Below are 19,922 nucleotides of genomic sequence, written 5' to 3'. Positions count from 1 at the left end.
AGGGGGCTCACCAGTCTGGCAGAAGGTGCTGCCTGCAGGATGCTGTCACCCAGAGGGACTGGAGCCAGCCTCACAGCCAATCGCAAGCTACCGTCCACTTCCTGCAACTTCTGCAGAATAAAGATTTTCAGTCCCTGTCCCCACGATAGCTAGACTGATCCTCTGCTATGGTCACTCAATTAATGATACTAATTCATTACGAGTGTGATTGATTCATTATAAGTGTTCTTATTCAGCTAGGCATGTAGGGAGCGTTTGCCCTGGTTGGCGTGGTAATTCTGAGTTGGAGATGAGGACAGAAGAAGGCAGAGGGAACAAAGTACAACCACACACTAGGTGTCTAGCTGTGTCCAATGTGGAAATGGAAACGGCTAAACACTCCCCCCCACTCCATTAGGGAGCTTTTTGCATTTCCATCCCCAGTTTGGAAAAGAAATAATGAAACAAAATGTATTTTCTCCATCATTTAAATAAAGGAAAACTTCATGTCTCTAAATATATCAAACAAGGTTATAGGAGTAAATAAATTACAGATATTTGTGCGTTAGATCAGTAAAGAGTGTTTGAAAATGTAATTTCACTTTCTCTCAGCCTCACACCCTCTGCCTTTTTTCATGTCTTTTCCAGGTACTGTATACCTCTAGTTATGACTGTTAGAAAGAAACCATCTTGGCTTTCCCATATTATACATTTCTAGAAGGGCTGACTTAGGATCTGTACACACATGCTTATTTTTTATTTCCTGGAAGAAAACAAACTAGCCCTGAATTTAAGAGCATGCTCAGAAGTCAGTTCTTGAGGAAAGAAGCTATTTATTTATTTAAGGGAAATACAAAGGGCCCATTACTTTTAGACAGGGAATTTATGCTTGGTGGAATTTTCATGAATAAAACTTCATTTTATTAAAGATTTTCTGGTTAAAAATACGGTTTGCTTTTTTGGTGCGAAGTCTGCCGTGTCTGTTCTGAACAGTAAGGCTTGTGGGGCTACCGAGACAGATAAAGTGAACGGACTCTTCAATCAGAGAGGGGCTCGGCCTGCCGGTAAAATGCAATACTAAGAAGTAAACAAAGAGCCTTTTGCGAAGAAGACAGAGTTTAAATGGATCTCGCTTTTCCAATTTGAAAACGTGCTCGCGGTGGTTAGTAACTGAGTCAAGACATTTAAATCCTACGTATACTTGTATATCTTAACAGCGACCTTTTTTAAGTGTGCAGTGGGGATAAGCAGATGAGCAAAGCAATGCTCCAGAAAGAGCACTGTAGGTAATTGAACATGAAATATGTTGCAATCTGATAACATTAATAACATGCAATCACTTCTTTCTATCTAATATGCAGTTCATTTGGCTAGAGTCTAACTAAAGCACTCCAGAACTGTTAGTGTAGGAATCCTGCCACAAACCTATGAAGTAAGCAGTTCCGTTTTTGTGCATTTTGAAGTATCCCTGTATTAATCGTCTATTCTGTGCAGCAAATTAGCCCCAAACGTAGTAGCTTCAAACCAGTATTTAATGTCTCACCCAGTATCTGAGGGTCAGGAATTGGGAGTGGCTTAGCTGGGAGGTTCCGGCTCCAGGTCTCTCGGGAAGTTGTTGAGATGTGAGCTGGGGTAGCTGTCGTCTGAAGGCATGGCTGGGGCCGGCAGATGCACCGTTAAGATGTCTCACAATCCTGGCAGGTTAGTTCGGGTTGCTGACAGGAAACTGCAATTCTTCTCCACGTGGGCCTCTCTAGCAGGCTACTTGTGCATCTTGACGGCGTGAAAGCCGGCTTCCCCTAGAGTGATCAGAGAGAGAGAGCCAGGCGGAGGGCGCGTGCCTTTTCTGATCCAGCCTCGGAATTCAACCGCCATCATTTCCCCCACATTCTATTCATTAGAAGCCAGTGACTAAGTACAGACCACACTCAGGGTGAGGGGAATTCAACGCCACCTCTTACAGGAGGACTAAAGAATGTGTGAAGATACTTTAAAACCATCATGACCCTGTTTACAGATGAGGGTGGCTTATCCGCTCAAGGTCACCTGGCTACTAGAAGACCCTCCGTGCGAGGCAGCAGACTGTTTTATTTCCTCTCTGCTGTGCCATCCACACACAAAACAAACCAGAAGAGCCCACATTCCTGAAATCACTGCACACAAGTTCAGAATCTGCCCTTTTAAACCGGCCAAGATCTTCTAAAAGCAGCAGGAGATTTTCTGTTGGAAATGGATGAAATGGACACAAGACTGGAAGGTAGGAGTCAGCTTTCTTCTTAATCAGCTCTGCGACCTTGAGAGAAAAAACGCTTCTCTCTGGGCTGGTTTCCTCCTTTGTAAAACAAGACGGGCTACCTGAGTGGTTTCCAAACTTAGTTGGCCATCACAGTCCTCTGGGGAATAAAAGACTCTCTGGCCTTACATTAAATCTACCAGGTCACAACCTCCAGGAATCTGTAAAATTAAAAAGCTCCCCAGGAGTCCAACGGGCGGCTGTGCAGACACTAGGAACCGCTGGACTAGATGATTGTTCGTGCTTCCAGCTCTAACGTTACGTTGACTCCTCCCTTCTGACTGGATGTACCCAGGTAACTCATCAGTTCTGAACCCTTGCTGCAATCATCAGGGAAATGTTAGATGTCTGGGGCTCCCCTCAGGCAAAATAAATCAGACATTCTGGGAAGGGGCCTAGGGATCATTACGGTCTGTTTGTTTTTATCAGTCTGTTTTCCAATAGTCATGTTCAACCTTGGTGACACATTAGAATCAGTTGAGAAGTTTTAAGAAAGATCACTGCCCACACTGTCCCCCAGAATAGTTAAATCAGAATCTTGTGGGTGGAAGGAAGCATCAGTATTGTTTAAAGTTCCCAGGTGATTATAATGAATAGTCACACTGCCCAATGTTGGCCTCATTTGAGGTAATTCCAATGCTGCCTCACCCGTAAAAGATTATTCAGAAGAAAAATTATTCAGAGATCCTAGATGCCACGGTATTCTAAGAAAAAATGCATTTGAAATGGAAGATGGTAAAAATTAAATGGAAGTGAGTTTCCATTTCTGTCAATATGGCAGACTAAATAACTTGAAAATCCTCCCACTATAAATACTGGTTTATAAATATAAACCATGTATAAATACTGGTCAAGATGCAATAAACACCCATTGAAATGAGCTCATGGGACAACAAGGAAAGGCGTCCAGTGCCAGAAGCAAGAGAAAGATGACAGTTAGCATGGTGAGCAAGGAGGAGGATGCGGAGCTGGTCTCAGGCAGGTTTGTTGGCCTTGAAAGGCTGAAGTCTGAGCATCAAAATGGAAAGAAGACTGTGGTTTGAGTCCAGTAAAGTGGGGAGATGGAACTGACATCCCCGAATAAATGTGGGACCTTGAAAGGGATGAATCATCATAGAAATAATTCAGTGGAAAAAAATCTCCCTAGTGGCACAGGGAGACAAGAAAATTTGTCTTGGCATAAGTTGAAAGTGGAGAAAAAAGTCTTCACTGAGAATTTGGGACTACAGCCCAGTCTCATGTAAATCTGGGACTGAAATTTACCCTTCCTCTATGGTCCAGGAACCCTAAAGTGGAAACAAAAAAAAGATAAAAATACTGACCCAACACCAAACTACTGAACATACACGGATACAATCCACCATAACCAAGATGTAGTAGGTACAAAAGTCCCAAGAACCTCAGATAACAGAACTATCAGACAGACTATAAAATAAGTAAGTTAAAAAATTATTAAAAACATAAAAGAACATTTGGAACCATGAGAAAATAACATAACACTGTAGAAAAAGGTAGATTTGAAAGATAACTAAACAGAACTTCTAGAAATGACACATATAGTCATTGAAATGAAAAGCTCAGTGGATGAGTTACACAGCAGATTAGACACAGCTGAAGAAAAAATAGCAAATGGATCTGAAGAAAATGCCCAGGAAGCAGCACAGAGAGTCAAAGTGATGGGAAGTCTGAGAGAAAAGCTCAGGCTGTGTTGCATAGAAAGAGAAGGTGCGTTGTACACCTAATATGAGCACCAGAAGGTGAGAATAGAGAGGGTGTAAGGGAGACAGGATTTACATAGACAGCTGCTGACAGTTTTCCAGGTTTGATCAAAAACCTGCATCCTGAGATTTTGGGTATGCAGTGAATCTTGAACCATGTAAGTAAAAGAAATTCACACCTGAACACCACATGGTAAGAATGCAGGAAGTCAAAGACAAGAGAGAAAAATCTTAAAACCAGAAAGAAAGAACAGATTACCTACAAAGGAATGATATTTAGACTGACAGCAAATGTCTCAACAATAAATAGAAAACAAGAAGATGTGACATATTCATAAAAGTGCTGAGGATAAAATAACTTTCAATCTAGAATTTTACACCCAGAGAAATCATCATTCAAGGATAAGGGTGAAACAAGGCAATTTTATACTAATAGAGAAAGCACGTCACTCATATAACCTCCCTAAAAAAACACTACTGAAGGATATGTTTCAAGGGAAAGGGCTGGTACCTAGAAGAAAGGGAGAAAAACATGCTAGAAACAAAGGTGAACAAATTGGTAAACATGAGCAAATCGAAACAATGACTGTATAAAACTAAAATGACAGTAGTGATTAAATTTAGGGGTATAAAAACAGGTGAGTCTAAAATAAGAAGCAATAATAACATGTAAAAGGGAGGATGTAATTGAAGTTGAATAATTCTCTGTTTACTGTAGAGTTTCAGGGAGGCTGGATTAAGTGTACATGTTAAAAATTGTAAAGTAATCACTAAAGGAATAGAAATATACCTTACAACTCCTAAACTAGTTAAAGAGGAAAAGGCAGTAAAGAATTCTTGATCAGTTCAATAGAAGAAAAGGAAGGAAGTAAACGAAAAACTTAGAGAAAACAGAAGAAAATGAGACATCAGTTCCAAATGTCAGAAATCAGTAGATCAACAGGCTGTCTTATACATTGCTAGTGGGAGTACAAATTGCAAGAGTACCTTTGGAAAACAGTTTAGCATTATTCTGTAAAGTTTTACACTTACACATCTCATGACGCAGTAATCACTCCAAAGAGAAAATTCTGCCCGCATACACTGGAAGATAAGACTACTTATCACCGCTGCTTGTAACAGCAAAAAATTGGAACAACTCAAAGGCCTGTGACAGGAGAATGGACAAGCTAATTTGTGGGACAGTCATGAAATGGAATTTTATACAACTATGGAAAATAATGAACTACAGCCAGAAGCAACAGTCTAGTTGAATCTTAGTAATACCATGTTGAGTAAGAAATATAGGCCTCCTCAGAAAATTTTTGTAAAATTTTAAACCGAGTATATGATAAAAATTTGATAAAACTTTTTTTTTTGATAAAACTTTTTAAAAAGCAAAGAAGAATAATAAATACAAGATTTGGGACTGGTGGTTTCTTCAGGTGGGGGAACAGTAGAGGAGGAGCACATAAGTAGTTGCAAGTCACTGTTACTGTTTTAGTTCTCTAGTTGAATAGTAGGTTTACAAGTGTTCATAATATCAAAAAATAAAATAAGGCCATGGATATACCTAATGATGATAGTATGTTTATGCCAGAGATTGTGATTAATATAGTTTTGTGCCCCTAAGTTTCATTAAAAATATTGGCAATTACATTAAATGTAAATGGACTAAACTTACTAGTCAACCCAATAAATAAATAAATAAGATCCAGGTACATGCTGTTTATAAGAGACTTACCTAAAAATCAAAGACATAGAAAGGTTGAAAGTAAAAGGATGGAAAAGATATGCCAGACAAAATGCCAGCTAGAAGTGAGAGTAGTTATATTTATTGCAGGCGAAGTAGACTTTAAAGCAAAAAGCACTAGGGTTAAATATCATCTGTGCATATGTTAAAGAAATGGTTCACTAGGAAAACAGTAAATCTAAGCTTGTATGCGCCTAATTACACAGCTTCAAAATAAATAAAGCAAAATGAGAAATAACATGTTAAAAAATAAAAAAATGCAGTCATACTATGAGATTTTCATAGCCCTTTTTGATGTACCTTATCACATACTTTTAAAATATAGAGAGCAAAGTTTGAGAGATTTACAGTAGATACTGGCAAATTCAGTCATATAAGGAGATTTTAATGTACCACTATAAAAAGTGATAGATATTAGTAAGGCTAAAGAAAATCTGGATGATGTAATTAACAAGCTTGATTTAACAGACTCATACAGAATGCTATACAACAAATAAGATATACACATTCTTTTCAAAACCACATGGAGTATTTATAAAAACTATTTACCAAAGCAAAATCTCAACAAATAATAAAGAATGTGCTTCATACAGACCACCTCTCTGACCTTAATTAAGTTAGACATAAATAACTAACAACCAAAACAAAAACTTGTGTTTAGAAATGTAAAAATACACATGTATTGAGGCAAAGAAGAAATCTAAACATTCTTCGCCTGGGATGGTAATAAAAATTCTACATATTTTGTGGAATGTAGTTTCAGTGGCACTTGGAGTGAAATCTGTAGCCTTAAATGTTAAAAAAAAAAAAGAAAACCGAAGCGTGAAAATTAATTACTTAAGCCATCAAGAATCTTTTCAAGCCAACAAAATAAATCCAGAGAACAGAACAAAGAAAATAACATGATATATTAACAATACACAATTAGATCAGGAGTCCCCAGCCCCTGGGCCTCCGACTGCTAGTGGTCCAAAGCCTGTTAGGAACCCGGCTGCACAGCAGGAGGTGAGCGGCGGGTGAGCTAGCAAAGCTTCAACTGCGGCTCCCATTACTGCATTAGCCCCTGAACCGTATCCCTCCCCCCACCCCCTACGGTGGAAAGAAAAAGGTTGGGGACCACTGATTAGATTATATTTTCTATATGGTATATATTCTTAGACATAAGAACATAAAATATATAATAGTATATAAAAGTGAAAATTAATGAAACAAAAAATAGTATTAACCAAATTGAAAGTTGATTCTTTGAAAACACTAGTAGAAAGTAGAAAGAAACACTAGATAAAAATAGGGAGGTCTCTGACACAACTGATCCAGAAAAGAGAAGATACATATACAATAATATTTGGAATGAAAAAAAATGAAGGGTATGGATAGATGCAGTAGAGATTAGAATATATTCAGAGAAAACTATGAACAGCATTTTGTTAATAAATTTGAAAACCTAGCTGGTATGGACAATTTCCCTGAAAAATATAATGAGCAAAAATTGAGTCAGGAAGAATATAAAACCTAAAGACACCCATAGCCATCAAAGAAATGGAATCAGTATAAAAATCAACCTAGGAAATGTTTATCCCAGAGCCAGACATTTTACTGGCAAGTTCTACCAAACAGTCAAGGAACACATAATTCCAATTTTATACACACTGTTCGAGAAAATGGAAAAAGAAGGAACCAGTTCATTTTTTGAGGCCAGTATAACCAGAGAAGGGCAGTATGAGAAGGGAAAACTGCAGCCTATTTGACTTATGGACATGGATACAAAAATGCCTACAGTGAAGTTAGATGTTGACCTTCATTCATTCATTCATCCTTTCATTCGTTCAACAAATATTTGCTTAGTGTTAACCATGCACCAATAGGCACTGTGCTAATACTTGGAGAGCAGAAGTGGACAGGAGCTTATGGCTTAGTGGAAGAGATAAGCAATAAAGCAAATGATCACACAGGGTAGGTACACAGAGGGCATTCTGGCAGGACAACAGTGCATACCGAGGGGGATTCAACCTGGTCAGAGAGGTCAGGGAATGCTTTCCAGGCATATTAGTGGAGTAAGAATGAGTGTGGGAAGAGCGTTTAGGAGGTTACTGCACGGGCTCCAGTGGGAGATCTGAGATGCAGTAGCAGGAAAGGTGAATTTGAGAGACATTGAGGAAGTAAAACCAACAGAGCTTCATGATGGATTGCACATGGGAAGGTGTCAACCTGGAGAGGGGTCAACCTTGTCTCTAAGATGGCTGGGGCTCTGTTCATGGAGAAAACTTTAAAAGAGGTTCAGGTTTAGGGGAAACCAGCATGCATGTGGTTTTGGAAATGTGGAGTTTGGGGTAACTTAAGGAAGGCTAAGTGGAAATGATGAATAGGAAATTAACCAGAGCCTGGAGTTCTGTGGGGAGAGCAGGCTGGAGATTTTAATTTGAGTGGCATCAGAACGTAGATGGTAATTAACCCATCCTTCAGGGGATCTCATCCAGAGAGGGTGTGTAGTTAGGGGAGAGAATGAACACCACTATTTAAAGGAAAGGCAGAGGTGGAGGAGTCAGGGCAAAGAGAGGAGGAAAGGCAGGAGACGTACGAGGAAAGGCAGGAGAATGTGGGCATCAAGGATGCCAAGGGAAGAGTGAGTTACAAAGAATGCAGTGTCCAACAGTGTCATGGGCTGTTGAAACTTTAAGAGGGTGGAGGACTGATGTGGTCCTGGAATTCTCCTGACCCAGGGGCTACATTAAGTGAGTGAGCTGGAGGAGAAATGCATAATGATAAGAAACTAAGAGCAGCAAGAGTGAATATTTTGGACAATGAGACTCTTCCTGTAACCTCTTTATGGTGATGGTTACTAGACTCCATGCATTTGTCAAAACTCAGACTTATAGACCAAGAAGAGTAAATGTTACTGCATATAAGTTAAAAATAAATAAATAAAAACAATGCAGAATTGGTGATTTAAGATCTAACTTCCTCTTTGTAACTGCAGGGCTAGCTCCCGCAATTTAATTCAGTTCAGCTTGTGTAGGTCTACAACAGGGAACAAGGGCACCCCACTCTCACCTTGTTAAGGGCAGAATAAATATGCATGCAGCAGAGCCAAAGGGCATGGGACTGATGGCCAGAGCTCCTCTAAGGAACTGACAGGTGGTGGGTAGGGTGTAGCCTGGTAAGCTTGGTTCCTCTGGGCCCCTGACGTAAAATGAGGGGGGTGGATCAGGAAAGGCCTTTCCACCTCTGATGATCTGTGGTTCTAGCGTAAAAATCCCCCACAAAATCCCATTAGCTCTGTTGTCTGCATTTTGTTATTGAGAATAGTCATAATAAACAATTACCATAATAACAACTGGCTCTTCAACACATGGGACCCCAGATGACTTGGGAAGCAGCTTGGAGTGAATTGGAAAATGCTTGGGCTTCTGGTGTAAAGTTTTAAAGTGCCTTCTAAAAATCATATGCTAGCAAGCACAACCCATATAGGCTTTCAATGAAAAAGGGACTTTTCCATGTGTTGATTTCAGACCCTCCCCTCACCCTGTCAATGCGGTCAAGGAAGAACTATCCCAATTTAGAAGACAGGGAGATTAAGAGCCTGGTCACTCACGGGTTTGGTTGATGTTGGTATTTTCCGAATAGTCCATTTCTCAAAGACCCACAGCGGATTTGGTACCGTTTTGGGGTTGAGTGTATTCCACTGTATCCTAATCCTACGAAAATTAGTGGAAAAGTGTTAATTGGGCATCAGTTCATGCTTAACATTAATTTGAGTATTTGATGAACCACAAATACTCAATGACGTTGCCCCCTTAAGCCATATTAACTCAATTTATTGTAATAATTAAAAACAATAAGGATAATTATATCCTTATTGTTTTAAATACCCCACAGATTGAATCCAGCCTGAATTTAGCCGGCCTGAAATCTGCTGGAGAAGTGGGCGATGTTTTTGGGTAGCTACAAAATTGTCTTTTAGGAATTTTCAGCGCGGGAAAGGATAAAAGTCAGCATTTATTAAGCACCTACTGTGTGCCAGGACCTGTGCCACACCACACTGCTCCCAAGGTGGCGGGGGTGTGTGTTGGAAGCCTTCTGCCACCCTCAGCTACATCCCCAGATGGTGGGGGGCTTGGGCTATTCACATCTCATGCATTTTACTACCTCGGCATAGAAACAATAACATATATATAACAAACGGGTTGGAGAGGGGTTTCCTGAAATAACCATCCTTCCCGGCCCTCCCAGAGATGCTCCCAAATTATTTCTCTCTATATAAAAAATTTTGATTTGAACTCCGATCATTTGACCTTGACCTCTATAACCCTATGCTATTATATTTTTTAAGCGCCTTATGATTAACGCGGAAACCCTTTCTTCGGCATTTTCTCACCACTGGAATCGCGACAGTTTCCTCAAAGTTCCAAAATAACCTTTCCCGGGCAAGGATTCGTACCTCTGCCGGGTAAGGGCGGGGAGCCGCGCAAGACGTGCCGGTGCGGAGCGAGAGCCAGAGAGAACTTCCAGCGCGAAAGGAAAATAAAACTTGTGGCTGGTGTTTGTGCGGGAGAGTCTCCGCAATCCTGAAGCCCCGCGATCCTGGGGGGTCTCGGCGGCTGCCCGAGGAGCGCCAGGGTTTGGATTTGATCCCGACGTCCTTGACCTAAATTTCTGCGCGGTGGCTGGAAAAAGGGCGCAGAGCCGGGCAGGCGGCTGTTGCCATCCCGGATCCTGGCGGCCGGGTCCGGGGAACTTGAATGGAGAGGCCGAACTAGAGGGGTGGGGGGCATCTTCTCCCCTGCCCCAGTGTGGAGCCGCGGCGAGCTCCCCGCGCCTCCCCCTCCCCCGATCCACCCGCCCCCCGCAGCCCATGTGATCCAGGGAAGTCGGGGTGCGCTCCCCTTGGCTCGGCCCCCCCGGAGGCGGGGCTCCTCGGGCCGCGGGGTTCGCGCACCGCCCCAGTGGGTCGGGCAGCGGGGGGCAGAGTGTGCGCGCGCGGGCAGGCGGGGGCCGCACCGGGGTGCGTGACGTCACCGGCATTGGTTACACGACGTTCTAGAACTCCGCCCCACGTGCGCCGCGGAGGAGGGGGAGGAGGAGGAGGGGATGGGGGTGGGGAGGAGGAGGGGGAGAGGTGGGGATGGGCCGGGGGGGCGGGGACGGGGGGTGTGCGAGCAGCGGGGCTGAGCTAAGCCGAGCCCACGTGTGACGGCTCTCGCCGCTGCCCCGGCTCCGCCGCTCTTAGAGAGATTCGGAGGAGCCCGGGCGGGGGGGAGGAGGAGGGGGAGGAGGGAGCGGGAGATCTCGGGGCTCGGAGCCGGCCGCCGCTCCGCTCCGATCGCTGTGGGGCTCGGTTTTTTGGGGGTGGGGGGGCGGGGGGGCTCAGATATGGAGGCAAATGGGAGCCAAGGCACCTCGGGCAGCGCCAACGACTCCCAGCACGACCCCGGGTAAGTTTCCAGCCGCTGCCCACCGCGCCGCCTCGGGCTCGCTCTCCTTGCAGCGGCGGGGACGGCGGTGCGCGGAGCCGGGCATCTCCCGCGCCCCCCCCCTCCCGCGCGCCCCCCCCCCCCCCGTGGAAGTTACACACCTTTGGATTGCATTTCGCCGTCACCTTCTCCCCCACCCCACCTCCGCGCTCTCGCTCGCTCGCTCCCCCCCCTCCCCGCTTTCCTTTTAGCTTTTGTAAGTTACACGTCAAAATGGCCGATCTGACATCGGTGCTCACTTCTGTTATGTTTTCTCCCTCTAGTAAAATGTTTATCGGTGGACTGAGCTGGCAGACCTCACCAGGTAAGGGAGGGAGGGGGGGACGCCTGGGTCCCCCCCTTCTTGGCTTCTTTATTGCTCTTTGTTATCCCGGTGTAGGAGCCCCCCCCTCGCCATTGGCTCCCCACTTCTCCTGTGCAAGGTTATTTTTTTAAATAGCAAATCCTTTCCGAGCCCTCTACGCGACCTCTGTTGCCGAATTTCCCCCGCGTGTGCAAAAAAAAAAAAAACAACCCAGAATAACAACAGAAAACTACTTTTGGTTTTTGTCCTTGATCAAAATTTGCATTGCTTTTTTTTTTTCCACACCTTCTCCCCCCCCCCCCCCAATCTCTCTCTTTCTCTCCCTACAGATAGCCTTAGAGACTATTTTAGCAAATTTGGAGAAATTAGAGAATGTATGGTCATGAGGGATCCCACTACGAAACGCTCCAGGTAAAGCATTCCCTTCTGGATTTTGTCTTTATTTTAGAACAAAGTTTAAGTGTTATTTTTGGAGGTGTCTTCGGAAGTAGCTAAGCGGATTTAGAACGGGGCTCAGGCATGTGGCTGGTTTCGAACGTCGCTCCATCCTCCCCCCTCCTCCATTAACCCCAAAGGTTATTGTTAATTGGGGCTGAATTCTGGATACACAGATGCCCACATCTCCGCTTTAAGTCATTTTCCCGTCGCTTCTTTTTCTCCTGTTTCAAATGACATTCAGCTTCATTCACTTTCCACATAGTTGTTTTTTTTGTTTTTTTTAATGTATGCTTCCCCCGCACTCCCAACTCCCCGAACTCTTAAGCCCCTTTAGAAAGCTGGTTGGATCTTCTCTAAGTGCCTGGGTTTCTTCGGAATAAAACAAAGCGTTAAAGAAAGGGAAGGGGAGGAGGAGGAGAGAGACTGGGGTGGCGAAAGAGTGGAGACACCAGCGTTCTCCAAGTTACCTCCACCCGCCCTGCCCCCGTTCCACTTCCCCCATTAACCTTGATGTGTTTCCTTGCGAGGCCGAGGGCTGTAGGCAGGAGGGGGTGGGGAGGGTGGGGAGTGGGGGTGAGCGGGGGCAACTTTGCTCTCTGTTCTGCATTAGGGCTCGCTCCTTGTTGCTCTCGATGGTGTCACATTTTCTTGTTTGTTTTTCTCCCTCTTTGTCTCATTTCAGAGGCTTCGGTTTCGTCACGTTCGCAGACCCAGCAAGTGTAGATAAAGTATTAGGTCAGCCCCACCACGAGTTAGATTCCAAGACGGTAGGTTGCTTTTCCTTGTTGTTGTTGTTTGCCCCTTTTCAGGACCGATCTGGGCATTGACAGCCCAATTTAAAGAGACAGTGTCTTCTTTTGCTTCTGTGCTGAGAACTGGGTACTTTGAAGCAGAGGTTGCAAGTCGGTCCTAAAGTTTGCCGCAAAGGCTGGATTTGGGGTTTTCTTTTTAGAGCCCGTCCCACTGCAGCCCCAGATGCTGCCAGGCCTAGGCTTGGGGGAGGGGTCGGCTTGGGGAGAGGCTATCTTCCGGGCCAGAGGACCCTGCGAAGAAACTCCACCACCGATCAGAGGCAACTTTTCTTTGTCAGCCGAGCCCAGCCCGCGTTACCAACTGTGGCTGTGGGAATCGGCTCTTAGAAGGCACAACTTGCTTCATGGCCGAGGGGGACTGGGGACAGGAGGAGGTGAGGGGGCACTAATCACAGTCCAGGCAACAGGTTCCTCTTGGGCACTTCGGATTTGGAATGTGGTTTGAGAAGGAAAGGATACCTCCCAGATCCAAGCTGGGCATCCAGTGGGTGACTCCAGATGGTGTGAAATCTAAGGCTGATAAGGTCTTGGGTTTCAAAGTGGTTTTTTTTTTTGTTTGTTTTTTCTTTTCTTTTTCAGATCCTTTGAGTGTGGGTACTTTTACAGCATTAGAAGGTTTTAAAGTCCATTGTTGAGGGGATAAAAGTCTCTAAGGTCAGAAGAGGAAGGGAAGAAAGTATCAGTGTATAATAATACATTTAATGGGGGAGAAGAAGGGGAGTTCGTAGCATTTTATTGTGGCTCTCCTGCCTTCCTTGTCTACTAGAATTTCCCCACGGTTTTTATTCATCCGCCTTAAGGCAGGGGCCTGGAGGTGACTTTGGGATACAGTGCTGGGCTGCTGGGGACTTCACCTCTCTGTGGTGGGTGAGTGGGATGGGGGCCGGGGTAGGGGTGGGGTGGGGTGGGGAATCTCTCTCTAGTCCCAGCTGCCAGTGCAGAGCTTGGGCAAGTTGTTCCCTGCCTCTAGGCCTCAGTTTCCTCTTCTGTAAAATAAAGGAGTGGAACAAGTGATCTTCTCATGTCCCTTTTGGCTTTAACACTGAATGGCAGAGAAGACGAGAACCTGGCCACCTTTGGTACCCTTGAATTGATTTTGCAAATTTACCCTTTTTCTCTGATCAGAGGTCAGGTGCATGCCTCCTCTCCCCCCACCGCCCCCCCCCCAAAAAAAAGAGGCCCACACTTTAAGTTGCTTTATTAATTGCACTGAACTTGTCCTAGCTCGTGGCCCAGCCTTTTTGCACTTTCAGATCATTTAATTTCAGGGACAGTCGTTTGCAGGGTGATAACGGATGTCTGAAGAATTTTTATCTCTTTGACTTCTTGGCTAGACAGTTCAAAAAGCTAGTAAAATTAAAGAGGAAAGATATTCCAAGGCAAATTCGGGAATTTATTATTCACCCCTCAGTCCATCCCGGGTGGGAGAAGTATTAATAGTATTTGATTTCTGTTGTGTCTGGTGGGTCATCTCCCTCAGTATCAGATGCAGCGCCTGCAGTTTTCCCTCACTAATTGTTTGTAGACATGTTTTGGTCACTATTATTTAGTATAACCTAGCTTTTGACTTTGTTTCAACGTTCAGTGCCGGAGGCAGAAGCGGTTGGTTTATTGACATGGAAACGAGGATCTTGTTTACTGTTACCTTAAAAGCTTTGTTTAGGTAACGGCCATTCACATCCAAAATAGTACCCTAGTCTTTTCCTAGAGGATTTGTAGCTACAGTAAGTAGAGTTGTACTTAACTAACTAATGTTTTCATTTTTGGTAGTTTTCTTTTTCGTTCGTTTTTAAAAAACAGTTGACAGGGATGTACAAAAGGTTGGGATTTGCCTTACTTCTCTCGACCCGTCGTCTCCTTTTAAGATCTCAGCGTGTACACTTGGCCCACAGAAGATCTCTCATTGTGGTATATAACACGCTGTTACCGCAATACCCTATACAGGAGTTCTGAATTGGCTTCGAGTTTTGTAACTGTAGATCTATATAATTTTTTAGCGGTCTGCTTTCTTTACTTCTCCCTGCTCTCCTCTGGCTCCCTCACCTCTGACACGTCCCGCACCTTTTACCCCACAAACAAGGTGACTTATTATTGCAGTTGTGTGCTGATCAGCTAAAAAAAAAAAAAAAAAACTTTGGGAGAGTGTTTATGAAAAGACACATCTGTCTTACGTTTGGTCAACAGAATGGAAAATCCACACCTGTTGTATTTCTCCTGTCGACAGCTCCTAGTCTGTGCTGAATATACCTGTAGCTGTGGTAATGTTAATCTCCACGAAAGGGTAGTTTACTAGATCAGAGATTTTTGTCTGTTTTAGTTTTTGCAAAGTAATCTCTCATTTCTCAGGTGATGTTTAAAGGTGGAAAACATGCTGCAGACTTTTATGAGGTCTTTAAACTACCTTAATAAAAGTGGTAAATCTTTATGTCTTACTGGTTAGGTCCTAGGGGCTGTTAAGTCTGGGAACAGAGTTAGCTCTGGTGTGACTTTCCCCCTCCTCTGTGCTTTTTCCCAAAGCATTACTCTCCCCGCCCCCGCCCCCCATGGCAGAACTGAAAACAAGGTTGAGATTTACATTTTAAAAGGGGAAAATTTTAATATGAAAGCCAAAGCGGATAAATAAATAACTTGTAGCTGTATTCATGCCACGCTCCGTGTTGAATTTTACCCAGAGATTTGTGACATTTAGAAAACTAATGAAAACTAACAATGGGAATATTTTTTTCATTCTTTCCTTACCCATATTTTCTGTCCAACAACTTTACCCCCCCCAAATCAGCCTATTAGACTCAAATGCTTCTGTGGGAATTGTTCAGAGTTTTAAAGCCAGTCCCTGATTCAGATCTGCAGATGTCTGATCTGGTGTACTGGTAGTTTTTCCGTTCAGACTGGGGTTGGGGTAGCGGGAATATCCTAAGTGTTGCACTAGATTCTGACTGCTTTTTTTCAGTAATTTTTTTTTTTTTTTATCCTCTCCCCATAACAGCCTTACTTTTCTAATATGGGTTTAGGTTGCTCATAGATTTTTACCCCCTGTGATTTTGAAAATCCAGGTGCATTTATCTCCGATGTTTCCATTTATTTTAATTTATTATTTTTAAGAACCCACTCAGGTTCTGTAGTTTTTGACACCTGCTTTCTTTTGAGGTATAACTACAGAAAGAACTATCCTTTTGACTTATCTTAGGTAATTTACTTTTGCCAAGATGAGTGAATTAATTCAAGCAGAGCATGGTGTTGCATGTTGATGGGGAGTTTTTTGGACATTGTTGACTTAAAAAAATTTTGGAATCCCCTTCCCCACCTGTGTTGTTTAGTTATCATTGAGGAGAAGAACTACCATCCAGTTCCGTGCTGCTGGAAGGGTCTTCCATGTAAATTTCAGGTTATGATTTTTTTTTTTTTTCAGTGATGATGTTCTCATCTTTTCTCCCAGCCATGCATTGCAAATTAGATGCATGAAGCCCTAATGCAAGCAAAGCCCTTGCCTGAATAAGAACACATGAGATCTGGTGTGTTACAGCATTACACATTGAAATTCATGGTGGGATGTTTCAGAAAGGCTCACTGTGTTCGTTACATTTTGGGAGAGACCGTTGCAGTTTAGATCAAACTTTAAGGAAGCTTTTAAGTTGCCTGAGAAGTTACTAAAAGCTGGGTTAAAAGCCTGAGAAATGAGTGATTAATAACTAGGTGATTAGTCAGAATTGTTTTTCTTCCCTCAAAGACATGCAGCTGACTCCTGCTTTTGCATTTTTTCCCCAGATTGACCCCAAAGTTGCATTTCCTCGTCGAGCGCAACCCAAGGTAAGTGGGAGAATCAGTAATAGGATTTTAGCACTCCGAGGTGGTTGCCAAGGATTTCAAGTTTCCAACAGAGCACTGGCAAGGAAGCGTTGAAACCTGGTGCACACCGTTTCTTCAGGGTATCAGCACGTGGCTGTGGAGAGGCCAGGGCAGGCGCTCTGTGAAATCACCGTGCGTCTGCAAGTCAGCTGTCCCCAGGTGGGTTCTGAGCATCCAGCTGGGGGCAGGGGCAAGCCCGATCCTTCCTGGGAGGACATAGCTCCATCTGTTGCAATATTTATGCAAGTGTTCTATTTATTTTTTAAGCATCGCTGAGATTATATCAGGAAAAGTTGGATATTTACTCGTGACTCTTTGTTGGAGGGTACTCTTCTGAGGTCTTACAACTTAGAGTTTATGGAGGGGAGTAGAATTTAAGTAAACAGCTTGTCCTTTCTTGGAAAAACAACTTTGTAGACCCATGAAGCCCTCAATCTGACAGGAAGTGTTTGGATGTATTGGTTTCAGGTAGGTTGGGTAAATCTGGGCATACTTGAAGCCAGCAGTGCTACTCTTTGGTGCAGGTGCTGGTGCCTGGGCGGAGAAGTGCTGGAAACGTTGTCCCTTTGTAGGAGTGGTACTACAAGGCTTGCTGAAAGGCTTGAGCTAGGCCTTCACCTTTTCCCAAGTGTGTAGTTAACATAATTTTCACTGAGCTTGCCAGGTGTGGCCACAAAATCACAGCTGCATAAAGCTTAAGGTGAAATTTAAAGGGCCTATGGCTTCCACACTAAATTTGCACTTTTTAATTATACTTTTTTCTTCCCCGGGTAATACCGGAAGAAATACTTTTTCCGCATCTTGTGGTCTTGGCGCTCTTTCAAGGGAAAGGGGAAAAGGTGAAGCGTTTGACTGTAGGTCATAAAGGGATAGTGCTGTGGTTTTAGCAAATTCAGTTTATTTCTTTAAGCATGGTCTCCCAGAAGTGGAACCTTTGAGCCGTGCAAAGGAAGGAATGGTTCTGTACATTAATGAAGAAATAGTTGGCTGTCGTGGACGGTATTTTGAGAATTTCAGGTTGGAGCCTGCCATGTGATTCCCTCCTTCCTTCCTTCCTCCTTCCCTGCCTCCTTCCCTTCCTCTTTCCCTCTCTTCCCCCCTCCCTTCCCTCTCTCTCTCCCCCCTCTTTCTTCCATGTCTTCCCTTCCCTTCCCTTACCTTCCGTTCCCTTCCCTTCCCTTCCGTTCCCTTCCCTTCCCTTCCGTTCCCTTCCCCTTCCCTCTTTCGAAGGAAACACAAATCCTTAAACAAAAATAGTGAAATATTTTCTTTAGGCATTTTTTCCCCCTAAAGCTTAAGCAAATAATAAGAATTAATGAACCAAAGAGGTTAGATTATTTCTGTACTGAGCACAAACTTTGGGACCGTATTAAGTGTTTAAAGGTTGCTTTCCAAACTGTGTATGATCCTTGACATTTCAGAAGGCTTCCAGGATTAGCAGTGTTTCCTCAGTTTGGAAGAATTGCTGTTTCTTCCATAAATGTGAATCTTCAAATTTCCAGGTTAGTCATTTGATCACCGAGAACTCGGATCAGATTACCCTAGAGGGAAACTGGAAAAATCCCTGACTTGGTCAAACCATGGGTTTGACCTGTTTTCTCCTTTCCCTTGCTGCTCCTCCCCAACCCCCCATTTTTTTTTAAAACCAGGAGGACAATATTTTATTTTAATATACTCTGGCATTTGGCTTTTCACGGATGCACTGAACTTAAAAACGAGGCAATATTTCTCAAACTTGTCAAAGTGTGCCCCCCACCCCGGAGTCTGGGTTGGCTTAGGTGAATCATCAGACTTTTGGATGTGAGCTAACATTACACCAGTTGGGGAAGGACATCTTTCCATGGAATTCTAGGAATTTCATAACAGTACCTTTTATGACACACGTTACTTTACAGGGAACTTTCCTATCCACTATCTCCATCTGAATCCCAGGTCCTGCAACACTGAGAAATCATCTACTCTCAGTTTGCTTATCTGTAAAATGGGAGTGATGACAGTCACGCCCTCAGAAGGGGGTCGTGAAGGGTAAAAGAGCCTGGCACAGGGTCAGGGCCTTGAGAATTAGCATTCTCATCCTCACCAGCATCATTACTGTTGGTTTAATCACCGTTGTTGTTGTTTTCAAGCTTAACAGCCTGTGTTTGGATCCCAGCTGTGCCACTTGTTAACTGTGAATTTGGGCAAATCCTTCAACTTCCTCAAATCTCAGTTTCCCTATCTCATTGAGTTTTGGTGAGAAGTAAATAAATGAAGAAAGGTAAAGTGCCTAAAAAAAGAGCTAGCGTATGATAAAACATGTGGGATCTGCTGTTTTAGTCTTTTAAATTTCTTTTATTGAAGTACCGTTGATTTACAGGGCTGCGTTAGTTTCTGGCGTACAGCAAAGTGATTCAGTTGTACATGTGCGTGTGTGTACGTATATATGTATTCTTTTCCATTCTGGTTTAGTTACCTAATGTTTTTCTTGTTATTTTTGTGAGGCCCTCACACTACTCCTGTGAGAGGTCTAGTAATAATGACAGTGTTAATTGAGTTTGTGTGCCAGGCACTGTGGTAGGGACACGATGAGTACTCGTATTCACCTCTGCCCTGTGAGGTGGCTGCTGGTGTTGCCTCCATTTTCTGGATGAGGAAACCAAGGCACAGCTGGGTTGAGAAGTGGTGTAACCTGGCTCCAGAACTGGGCCCTCTCCCGGCATTTGTCCTGCGGGGGCCCCGAGGGGTACGCAGGTGGAGTCGCTCTGAGCGGTCACCAGGCTGTGTGGAACGGAACCACAGCCGGCACCTCCGGACCTCGAGGTTCCGTGGTTGGGTGATTCGCCAACCCCTGTGATGTCATACCATTGTGTGACACTGGTGTGCCCCAACATCCAGCCCTCAGGGCATCTTTCAGAGGGTTCTGGGGCTGAGGATGGGGTGTGGTGCTTGGGAACTGGGGCAGGGTGTGGAGAGAGCGTCTTCCTTGTCAACGGTTATTTTCCGATAGAATTTGAGTCCGACCAGGGGGATTTCAGACTGAAGGGAGTGTTGGAGGCCAAAACCCAGCTGGCAGGAGAGTAGAACGTTAACTCAAGCCTTGTTTATTTATTGTCTCCAGTAAAACTTGTGTGCGTTTGCGTTAGGGTCTCAGTGGCAAGGTGAGCTGTGCCTCTCCTCGGAGACTGGGTGTAGAGCTTGTCAATGATGCGTCACCGTGTCTCTCAGTTAAGATTCATTTCTCTGCTCTCTGGCCGTCCCTCCGTGCTAACACTTGCCAGAGAAATATTCCGTGGAGGTGTTAAAACAAGACTGGTGGAAAGAAACTGTAACTGAATACAAAAGAAAATCCA

General features: G+C 43.9%; 1 protein-coding gene and 1 long non-coding RNA gene across 7 annotated transcripts in view; one reads left to right on the top strand and one right to left on the bottom strand.

The window, feature by feature from the left end:
- Positions 1 to 601: 601 nt before the first annotated feature.
- Positions 602 to 10,706, bottom strand: LOC132414233 (uncharacterized). The gene is made up of 3 exons (XR_011246258.1): positions 10,161 to 10,706; positions 9,315 to 9,417; positions 602 to 1,778 (listed from the first exon to the last, which is right to left on the bottom strand). It is a non-coding gene; the product is annotated as an uncharacterized lncRNA (long non-coding RNA).
- A 374-nt stretch (positions 10,707 to 11,080) lies between these two features.
- Positions 11,081 to 19,922, top strand: part of MSI2 (musashi RNA binding protein 2) — a 389,374-nt gene continuing 380,532 nt past the window's right edge. For all 6 annotated transcript variants that reach the window (XM_059997135.1, XM_059997133.1, XM_059997134.1 and 3 more), the window contains exons 1-5: positions 11,081 to 11,154; positions 11,457 to 11,497; positions 11,827 to 11,908; positions 12,618 to 12,702; positions 16,513 to 16,554. In XM_059997135.1, the coding sequence (XP_059853118.1) occupies positions 11,093 to 11,154; positions 11,457 to 11,497; positions 11,827 to 11,908; positions 12,618 to 12,702; positions 16,513 to 16,554 (312 nt within the window). In that variant the 5' untranslated portion in view covers positions 11,081 to 11,092. The remainder of the gene's footprint in view (positions 11,155 to 11,456; positions 11,498 to 11,826; positions 11,909 to 12,617; positions 12,703 to 16,512; positions 16,555 to 19,922) is intronic.

Source organism: Delphinus delphis, chromosome 19 (assembly GCF_949987515.2).
Source record: "Delphinus delphis chromosome 19, mDelDel1.2, whole genome shotgun sequence".
Taxonomy (NCBI): domain Eukaryota; kingdom Metazoa; phylum Chordata; class Mammalia; order Artiodactyla; family Delphinidae; genus Delphinus; species Delphinus delphis.
Note: the sequence above shows the minus strand (reverse complement) of the source record. Positions and strands in the feature narration are given on the sequence as shown.